The sequence below is a fragment of the Mizuhopecten yessoensis genome, unplaced genomic scaffold (genome assembly GCF_002113885.1).
Source record: "Mizuhopecten yessoensis strain PY_sf001 unplaced genomic scaffold, ASM211388v2 scaffold7597, whole genome shotgun sequence".
NCBI classification, from domain to species: domain Eukaryota; kingdom Metazoa; phylum Mollusca; class Bivalvia; order Pectinida; family Pectinidae; genus Mizuhopecten; species Mizuhopecten yessoensis.
Window position 1 is genome coordinate 138,640 of NW_018407127.1, and position 10,854 is coordinate 149,493.

The 10,854-nt window shown below is 36.9% G+C and overlaps 1 protein-coding gene across 7 annotated transcripts in view; it reads left to right on the forward strand.

Annotated features, from left to right (window-relative positions):
- LOC110453995 (heterogeneous nuclear ribonucleoprotein K-like) overlaps positions 1 to 10,516 on the forward strand; it is a 60,592-nt gene extending 50,076 nt beyond the window's left edge. For 4 of the 7 annotated variants that reach the window (XM_021503270.1, XM_021503273.1, XM_021503271.1 and 1 more), the window contains 9 exons: positions 3 to 131; positions 365 to 537; positions 921 to 1,106; positions 1,686 to 1,831; positions 2,760 to 2,905; positions 3,585 to 3,650; positions 4,382 to 4,551; positions 6,952 to 6,999; positions 9,420 to 10,516. In XM_021503270.1, coding sequence (XP_021358945.1) covers positions 3 to 131; positions 365 to 537; positions 921 to 1,106; positions 1,686 to 1,831; positions 2,760 to 2,905; positions 3,585 to 3,650; positions 4,382 to 4,551; positions 6,952 to 6,982 — 1,047 coding nt within the window. In that variant the 3' untranslated portion in view covers positions 6,983 to 6,999; positions 9,420 to 10,516. The remainder of the gene's footprint in view (positions 1 to 2; positions 132 to 364; positions 538 to 920; positions 1,107 to 1,685; positions 1,832 to 2,759; positions 2,906 to 3,584; positions 3,651 to 4,381; positions 4,552 to 6,951; positions 7,000 to 9,419) is intronic. The other 3 variants (XM_021503272.1, XM_021503277.1, XM_021503275.1) reach the window with 2 other exon arrangements.
- Positions 10,517 to 10,854: the final 338 nt, after the last annotated feature.

Below are 10,854 nucleotides of genomic sequence, written 5' to 3' on the forward strand. Positions count from 1 at the left end.
AGAAAACTGGAGCTCAGATCAAAGTCTACTCCCAATGTTGCCCACAGTCGACAGAACGTGTGGTGGCCATCGGAGGTAAACCCAAAGTGGTCATCAACTGTGTTGACACTATCCATCAGCTCCTTAAAACCGTAAGTCTTAACCTATCCTTAAGTCTGAGATCCTATTGATGAACTGAAAACATAACCAGGTAGAGCTCATTCAATTATTATACTGGCCTTCGTGTACTGTCATCGTGACATGATTTAAAAAATCCTGAAGTCAATGTAAGAAAGTACAACAGATAACATTTAAGAATTACACATGAAATAAAAGACTAAATATGGAGAAATGCTCATAATGTAAAGTCATTTTCGTTTTACAGGCTCCCCCCAAGGGACCTAACCAGCCGTACGATCCTATGTACTGGGAAGAGTTTGTGGTGGCAGAGTATGGAGGTTACACTTCAGCAGAGGGTGGCAGAGGCAAGGGAGGACCCAGGGGGGCGCCACAAGCTTCCAGAGGCATGGGCATGGGAATGGGCATGAGAGGTGGTCGGTAAGAGGTTTTACATGGTTAATAGAACTTTTGTTAATCTTCATCCATATCAAATGATTGATGTGTGTATATCAACAAAGCATTGTGCATTCTATGTCATGCTTTATCTGATGGCTTTAAAGCGTCTGTCATTTTAGGTTTCAGTAAGTTTGACTTGTGTCCACCGTTTGTTTCTGCCCTACAACTTACTTGTGAAGAATTGTATTTGTGAAAGGAACAAGAGCAGTTTTATTTCCCTTTATTCAGAGATGGTTGAAAAAATGTATTGGGTTGTTATATCGGTAATTTTATCTCTTCTCACCAATAAGCATTGTAATGTAAATATACAGTACTTAAAAAAGAGTAAAGATATCTCAGTTCATATCGATATTTGTTTTATTCAGGCCTGGCATGGGAATGGGAATGGGAGATATGGGCATGGGAGGTCGTGGCAGTCGTGGCGGCGGCGGTATGATGGGTGGCCGTGGCGGCAGAGGAGGGATGGGTGGCATGCGTGGCAGCATGGGAGGAATGAGAGGTGGCGGTATGGGAGGACCTAACAGAGGAGGTGGCCGCGGAGGAGGATTCGGGTAAGGCTTGGGTCTTTTTACCAATTCAATTTTAAAGATTTTGATTCCGAAATGAAATTTTGTAAAACCATTTGAAGAAAGTTTGAACAGTCAGTCCGAATATTTTAGGTTAAAATAGAACACATTTGATTGTAAAAAAGCACAATTCAATATAGTATAGTCATTGGAGTTAACAAGCAGAACTCAATATAGTATAGTCATTGGAGTTAACAAGCAGAACTCAATATAGTATAGTCATTGGAGTTAACAAGCAGAACTCAATATAGTATAGTCATTGGAGTTAACAAGCAGAACTCAATATAGTATAGTCATTGGAGTTAACAAGCAGAACTCAATATAGTATAGTCATTGGAGTTAACAAGCAGAACTCAATATAGTATAGTCATTGGAGTTAACAAGCAGAACTCAATATAGTATAGTCATTGGAGTTAACAAGCAGAACTCAATATAGTATAGTCATTGGAGTTAACAAGCAGAACTCAATATAGTATAGTCATTGGAGTTAACAAGCAGAACTCAATATAGTATAGTCAGTAACATTACCAAACATAACTTTATGATTTGCATTGTGTTTTACAGAGGTGGAATGGGAAGTGGTGGAATGGGAGGAGGCAGCGGCGGCGGCAGCAGCGGTGGCATGGGTGGCAACAATATAAGCCAGAGCACCATGGGTGGTGGTGGCATGGGAGGTAACAAGCAGGGAACAGACTACTCAACCAATCAGAGTGAGGACACACATGACGGACAGAAAGGGGCAAAGCTTCCGTATATTAATGCTCCACTCCAAATATTCAAATGCTTTTCAAGTTTTGATTATATGATATTTTGGGTTTATAAAGTTTCATCTGGTAAAAAAAAAAATGAAAAATAAAACGATACTATAAAAAAAAGAGAAGAACAAAATATAACAGATGAAGAAAAAAATTGTAAAACAAATTTACATATCTTCAAATTCTTGCATTCTGCAGTATGTGATCCCAATAATGTCGGTCATTGACTTCCTTTGATTCCAAACTAACCTCTTTAATTTGTTTTAAAGGGACACATTTTAGACTTAAATTATAGTTTGATAATTTAATCAAATGAAAATGATCTTTGAATCTTATCTGGCATAAGTAGTATATGTATGTCTGTTTTGACATCACAGAGTGTGTCCCTTTAATCAAACCAAACACTGTGAAAGGGACATTTTCACCCCTATCTTATTCCTTTTCAACCTTTTTGACCATTAATTCACTAAGGGTGTAAAACAAAAAATGCAGTGTCAGTAAGAAAACACGGGCATTCAACACAAGGTAATATCGGCACATACAGAAAGTAAACACAAGACAGATTTGTTTTAAAACACCAGTGGTTGAAAATGATGGGGTGAAAATGTTACAAATTACAGTGGTCACCTGTGTGACATTTGTGTTATTTTTTGATAAAATAAAACATATAATTGATAGAGTGAAATATATAATTGATCGAGTAAAACATATAATTGTCAGAATAAGTTAATAGTTTTCAAAAGAAATATTATTTCCTGATTTTATTTTAACATGACAACCATTTTAAACAGGGTCAGATGTTTCTCATTGTTAATTATTTTCTGTTCAACTTGTAAAGAAATGTAATAGCTGGGTTGTACTAACTGTCTGTCTTTCTTCCAAGGATATGGAGGAGATGGCGGGTACGGTGATGACAACTACGGAGGAGACAACAGTTATGACGAGGGTTACGACAACTCTGGTGGTGGTAGTTACGGAGGTGGTAACACCAGTGGTGGTCACGGCTGTAACTTCACGCAGGATAACACGGTCAGTGGGAAGTCTCAGTCATTGTGTTACCATGGGGTTACAAAAATATCTAACACCATCAGTAACAAAGGGTAACAATGAAATTACTAGAACACAATCAGTAACAAAGGGTAACAATGAAATTACTAGAACACAATCAGTAACAAAGGGTAACAATGAAATTACTAGAACACAATCAGTAACAAAGGGTAACAATGAAATTACTAGAACACAATCAGTAACAAAGGGTAACAATGAAATTACTAGAACACAATCAGTAACAAAGGGTAACAATGAAATTACTAGAACACAATCAGTAACAAAGGGTAACAATGAAATTACTAGAACACAATCAGTAACAAAGGGTAACAATGAAATTACTAGAACACAATCAGTAACAAAGGGTAACAATGAAATTACTAGAACACAATCAGTAACAAAGGGTAACAATGAAATTACTAGAACACAATCAGTAACAAAGGGTAACAATGAAATTAAAAAAAACACTGTCAGTGGTAACAACTAGCATAATATTTAGCACTGAATATTGCAATAATGTTCACCATATTAATCTAGTGTCGATTCATTTGACTATAAATGCATATTATCCATGGCAGTTACAGGCTCTTCAAATGGCAGTTAATGGAATTAAAGTTATTAACCTCAATGCCATTTTCATCGTGTCTTGTATTTATTGTAGGGAGGTATGGGCCAGATGTTTGGTGAAAACAACTCGTCTTCGACCCAAGTTACTATCCCAAAAGATGTAAGTTGCAGAAAATAACTGTCCTGTTTACTCCAACATAAATAAAGCAAGCCATATCCATTTACTACTCAAGATCTGGTAAAATTGCATTTGAAGAAACCTTAAGGAGAAATATAAGAGATGTACGTTTCGGATGAAATAATGTTTCAACAACTTTTAATGAGTTGTTTTAAGAACATGGATGTTTCAATTCTCATCTAAATTAGTGTCTATGGAGTTTTTTCTGAGACAACTCAGTGGTGGAATAACTTAAGATTTGTGAAAATTTGTGAATAAGTCATGAGATAAGGACATCAGGACGGAGATATCAATTCGGCCGAAAAACAATGTGTGCATTTCCCAGTAATAATCTTTCAAATGAAAAGTGATAGATTGGATGTGAACCTGGAAATATGTCGGTGGTGGCAGAATTGTCGACAACTTAATTTACATAAATACTTTCTGTTTCACAAGTGATCTCCAAATGATTGATTCACAAGTAGTTGAGTATGTGAAATAAACAATAACAGGTGCATTATCTCATTTAAATGTTGAGGAAAGTGTAGGTGTGATATAATGATAAAACACCCTCACTGACAGGAGGATGTACATCTCGCAGCCACAAAAAGTGGGATTGGCAATATAGGCAGTACACATATTAAGACAATTGATCATCAGAAAGTAATTCAATGCCTTTATATCGATGATATCATTAACAAATTCATGTTAGTTAATACCTGATTGTTGTACAGTTGGCAGGAGCTATCATCGGGAAGGGAGGGCAGCGTATCCAGGAGATCAGGCGTCAGTCTAATGCCCAGGTAGTGATAGACGAAGCTCTGCCAGGCTCCAGCGACCGCATCATCACGATCACAGGAAACAGTGATCAGATACAGAACGCACAGTACCTCCTACAGATGAGGTGGGTAACCCGACGGTGACTCATAGAAATAGGGGGTTACTAGAGACGAGTAGTACTCACAGCTAGACGTGCAGTCGTGAGTAGTTGATGGGGAGGATGTATGGCAGATAGTGTGGGTGCTCTGAAGGAGGAGGAGGGGGTGGTGTGTGTGTGTGTGTGTGTGTGTTTAATTGATTAAGAAAGAAGTGCAGTAACCGAGTTTAGAAAATTGAAAATACATGTTGAAGAGGACAGATTGGGGAATGTTTGATTTAAGAAATGGGGGACTGTCACAGATACTTGATTTTAGGAATGTTGGGGTAAATCTGTAAATAATTTTTGTTTTACTGATGGTGGAAGGCTCAATCACAAGTGCTCGATTTAAGGGATAAGGAGAGATACATTTGATGATAAATTTTGGTTTTATGCCTGTTGGAGGGCTGCTTTTTTCAGGGATGTTTGCTTTATCGATCCTGGGATATAAGTTTAGTAGGGTTTCGGTTTTGGAGATGGTGCAGGGCTCATCCTGGGGTATTAGTTTAGTAGGGTTTTGGTTTTGGAGATGGTGCAGGGCTCATCCTGGGGTATAAGTTTAGTTAGGTTTTGGTTTTAGAGATGGTGCAGGGCTTATCCCGGGGTATAAGTTTAGTAAGGTTTTGGTTTTAGAGATGTTGCAGGGCTTATCCCGGGGGATAAGTTTAGTAGGGTTTTGGGTTTGGAGATGGTGCAGGGCTTATCCCGGGGTATCAGTTTAGTAGGGTTTTGGTTTTGGAGATGGTGCAGGGCTCAATTTGATATGGTAGCTCCATTTAGGTATGGTGGAAGGCATTCTGAGGAAGTTCAATTTGTTACGGTTTTAGGTATGGTGGAAGGCATTCTGAGGAAGTTCAATTTGTTACAGTTTTAGGGGTGGTTGGAAGGCATTCTGAGGAAGTTCAATTTGTTACAGTTTTAGGGGTGGTTGGAAGGCATTCTGAGGAAATTCAATTTGTTACGGTTTTAGGGGTGGTTGGAAGGCATTCTGAGGAAGTTTAATTTGTTACGGTTTTAAGGGTGGTGGAAGGCATTCGGAGGAAGTTCAATTTGTTACGGTTTTAGGGGTGGTTGGAAGGCATTCGGAGGAAATTCAATTTGTTACGGTTTTAGGGATGGTTGGAAGGCATTCTGAGGAAGTTCAATTTGTTACTGTTTTAGGGGTGGTTGGAAGGCATTCTGAGGAAGGTCAATTTGTTACGGTTTTAAGGGTGGTTGGAAGGCATTCTGAGGAAGATCAATTTGTTACGGTTTTAGGGGGGGTTGGAAGGCATTCTGAGGAAGTTCAATTTGTTACGGTTTTAGGGGTGGTTGGAAGGCATTGGGAGAAATGTTTAGATTTATGGACAACGGAAGTTTTCTGTCCAGGAGTGTTGTAGTCTCATTACAACTTATCACCATTGCCAAGTATAGGTTCTGGATTTTGAACATGGTAATGATAGACCTGTGATGTTGAACAACTTGATTTTTTAGCATGATGGTACTAAGTGTGGTTTTCTACTTATAAATGCATTCATAAGAAAATGAGTGTAAGAGACAAACAAGATAGAAAATGAGTGTAAGAGGCAAACAAGATAGAAAATGAGTGTTGGAGACAAACCAGATAGAAAATGAGTGTTGGAGACAAACCAGATAGAAAATGAGTGTTGGAGACAAACCAGATAGAAAATGAGTGTTGGAGACAAACCAGATAGAAAATGAGTGTTGGAGACAAACAAGGTTAAAACAGGAGAATTATTGTTTACAATGGCATTGACTTGGCTCTTGAGATAATGGCTGGTTTCCGTGGCATTGACTTAGCTCTTGAGATAATGGCTGGTTGCCGTGGCATTGACTTAGCTCTTGACATAATAACTGGTTGCCGTGGCATTGACTTAGCTCTTGAGATAATGACTGGTTGCCTTGGCATTGACTTAGCTCTTGACATAATGACTGGTTTCCGTGGCATTGACTTACCTCTTGAGATAATGACTGGTTGTCGGGGCATTGACTTAGCTCTTGACATAATAACTGGTTGCCGTGGCATTGACTTAGCTCTTGACATACCAGCTGACTGCATCACAAAGACATTTTGCTATTAATTTCTTAAATTGTGTTATGACCACATGTATGAGTTCTGTGAAGTGAAATTTAGCTGAGTCATCTTAAAGCTTAGTTTTTCAAGTATTTGCAGACCATACTGAAGCTGTTACAAAGCAGCTTCACAATAATGATCCATTTTAGAATAATAATTGAAATAAGATGTATTTTTGTGATTTAGGTAATAGTAGATAAGATTTTTATGTTGGTTTACTAGTCGCAGTTGAACACCTTAAGATGTAAACAATGATGTTAATCTATCTTTTTTTCATTAATAAAAAGAAATAAACCATCTAATTTTACTTTTAGAGTGAAGGGCTTGGAGTCATCATTTCATTGACCGTTTATGATAACACAGTATGTATTTCCAGTGCACTTTGTACTTAGGCCCCAGCCCCAACCCCAACCCCAACATCTACAAACCAAATTCATCCTCCCCTAACTGCTCCTTCCTTATATAAATAGATTTATATGATAACCTATTAAGTATATTGATCAATACATCCTCGTACTTACCGGTACAGGAAGTTAGAAGTCCAAGTAACATCGCTGAATAGTCATCTATATTATTTAAACATTGAAAAATGCTTGAACAGCCAATCTGAGAATTAAGATTGTCAATGTTAAGAACTGGCTTATCTAGATTTGTAATGTTTAAACAGCTGTCTGTGTCCTGTATATCTTGTACCTAGATTTGTAATCATTGAATAGCTCTCTGTATAACCAGTATTTAGCAGCCAATTTGTAATCTTAAAATGGCTCTGTTTGTGTCTATTTAAAAACAATGTTCTTATTGTCCACCTGATGTCAATTTCCCTATCGTGCTGGTGATGGTTGGTGCAGGATTGCTTGGTGATGGTTCATTGTTTGCGACTAATGACTCTCATCCTTGCTTGATTGCCTTTCCATCTACTGCTGAAGTTGTGGCATGCTCCACCTAACCACAGCGCTATGACAGCCTGAATCTCCAACTAACATGTTTATAAAAACATTAACATTTTCAGCTGGAGCAAATACAAAATTGGTGATCTTGCAAGCTGATGATAATTATATATTTGTACCTTTTTTCCTCAGTGTACCTTCTGCTATTTAATTTATTTCTTAAAAGGTTAATTTCGCGAATTAATGCTGGCTGATACTTCTAAACTCCTGTATATCCCCGTCATTTTGACTCCCATGGACATTAACACAGTGTCACAAGCTAGACCTCATTTTAGTACTCTCCACAGTTTGTTTCCACGAAAACTTGTATTCTATTTAAAATTATAAAAAATAGATGTCATCAAATGTCATTGTTTTTGTTTGTTGCCTTTGTTGACATACATATTTAAACTAGTGTTTTCCTGGGACAACTTGGCTAGAGTAATACAATAGAGTATGACTTGTGAAGTTGACAGAAATTTTTATGATATTATTTTAACAATCTCAACATCATAATCAATTTGAGTGGAGAATATATGTGATTTGACCTAGCTGGAAACTTAGCCAGCAGAGTAACATAATCCTGGGACGATGGCACAGATAACATCATATGTACGTTGTATATCCCTTTATAAGCTAAACTAATGTATACTGTAGAGCATGCCCCCCTGCCCCTTGCCTGGTGACTGATGATGGTGATGGAATGCTTCCTATTAACATGACACGTCTGGCCTGGAAGACTAGTGATTTTGTTGTTTTGTGTATATTTATCCAACAATGAATCGCTATCTTCCCTGACCATGTGTGTATCTAGCAGCTTACCCCACTAACAGCTACTGGCTTTCTAGTCGGCACCAGCCGTAGGAGGGCTTGCATTCTTATCTAACACACCTGTCCCACAATGTTCCACAGTAGACTGCATTCTCGTTAAATCTATATACGCAAACAAGAAGCCAGTCTTGTGCAATACTGTTTAAGCTTCAGATTGGAACAGTTTTGTCCGCAAAATTTCCCTGAAAGGACATTAATCTTTAAAATTACTATAAGAAAACCTCCCTGGTACAGTACAGGACAAGATTAGCTACCTAATGTACACCCTTCCACTGTGTAGTCTTCTACATCTGTTAAGGTATAAAACCTCCCTGGTACAGGACAAGATTAGCTACCTAATGTACACCCTTCCACTGTGTAGTCTTCTACATCTGTTAATGTATAAAACTTACAAACTTTTTAGGCTGTATTCAATTACTTTTATGACTAAAAAACTTTGGAATATTCTGAAACCTTATTTGATGTGACATTAGATTTACACTCCTTGAGTAAGTCACTGTATTGTTGTGGGATATGGAATCTTTGTCCCAGTGAAAGTAAAGTGCTATACTGTAGTTTATCCATTTCGATTCATCCTCTCCCTAATGATAGACTGGCCAGAACCAGCCAGCCCTAGATAGATAGCATTGAGAGTCAGGCCGACACTCTCCGTCAGACCATATCGACATCTCTCCTGATCCAGACCACCATATCCTTCTCTAGTATATTGTAAAGCTTCTATTTTTTGTGTGGTTTAAATGTTTGTAGACATTATCTTTTGGCAAAAAATATGATGAAAAATATGATCCTGTGGCAATAATGTTTAATATTATAATATTTGTATAATTTGTAAAACTCATGCAGTTTGTAATTGGTTGAAAACCTGCAAAGTATTGAACCGAAGAAGAAAAGAAGTTTTACATTGAGAATTTTTGGTTCAGTTTTACAATAAGTGACTCAATAAATGTTCCTAAATAAAGCCCTCATTGTTTTTGAATGACTCTATGATCGGAACACCAGTAATTCTGATTTGTTTTGTTTTGCAGTGTAAAAAAGTACTCGGGAGGACCGTTCTAGAGAGAAGACAGGAGGAAGAAAAGGAGGAACAAAGTTTTCATTGTGAAATCATCATTAACATTGTTGTGTGGTCACTGTAGACGGACATAGTTTTTATCTTCATCGTGCAACATGTCAACTTTCTCACATACAAATATACTTTTTTTTTAACAGTCTACATTTTCAAGACTGTGCCTTGTTTTAACATTAGGCTTGAATGGAGATAAATTTTGTGTTTTATTCTCTGTTCAGTTGAAAAATTGCCATCTGTTTTTTTTCTTTTCTATCGAACAAAACGTGTTCAGTTTGTAAAAGAGGAATACATTATCTTGTGGACGCATGTTTGGTATGCCAGTTGAATGTAGTTGCATTGATGAGAAAATAATGATCTAAAAGGAATTAAAATAGAGTTTGGTAATTCAGACAAGCAGTAACTAGACCATGTGATAGCTTTATACTGGATCAACCATGAAGGTGTTGGTTACTGTAACGATTAATCAAAAGAAACTCGGCTTCTGTGTACAGACTCGGTAACCGATGTCGAGAGTGACGTTTTCTTAATGTCAATTCATCATGTTCCTAATCAGACAAATCATGATAGGGTGGGATAATGAGGGATTTAGATGTTAACGAGAGATTTTCATTGTTGTTACTTTGGATTTCATGTACTTTTTTATTATGATCATAAATGTATTTTTATTTTCACTTGTTCGTCAACTCATCTAGATTGATTTCTCTTCTCATATATATCCATGATTGCCATTGAAAAAATCAGACAACTGATTTTTGTCTCATTACTTATCGTAAGATATACTATTTTAAAAGAAGAAATTTCTTAAAAATCTTTTCTCAAAGTACAGAAATGATAAAGTTATTGCTAGCCCTAGCCTAATTTACTGTAAGGGCATATAGTGATGGCATGCAATGCTATGTTAAAACAAATCTGTAATCTCTGAAATACTTGGTGGTCTCTGATTCTGTTGTTGGAAAGACTGTGATTTTTGTAGGGAACTTTAACATGGCTATTTGAGATTAGATTGATTAGAGATATGCATATAGAAATGTGAATAAAATATTGGTATCTTAATCAAAGTGTTTTGTTTTACAATTGTGCCCTGGACACATACCGTTATTAGCCATAGAATTTAGAATCTATACATTATAGACAATAGATCTATAGATATAGATTGTTACAGACCAAAGTTTGTATAGATCAAGCCTTGTCCAAGCCTTGTTGACTTGTATATCTATTACAGCTTGCTGTGAAAATATGGAAAATAAATGTCATAATATAGGAAGATAAAGAATTTAAAAAATTCTTGTTCTACCTCGGATATCGTCTATACTAAGTGGTATATTTGATGCAGCCATAACATTATTCTTGTTCTACCTCTGATATCGTCTATACTAAGTGGTATATTTGAT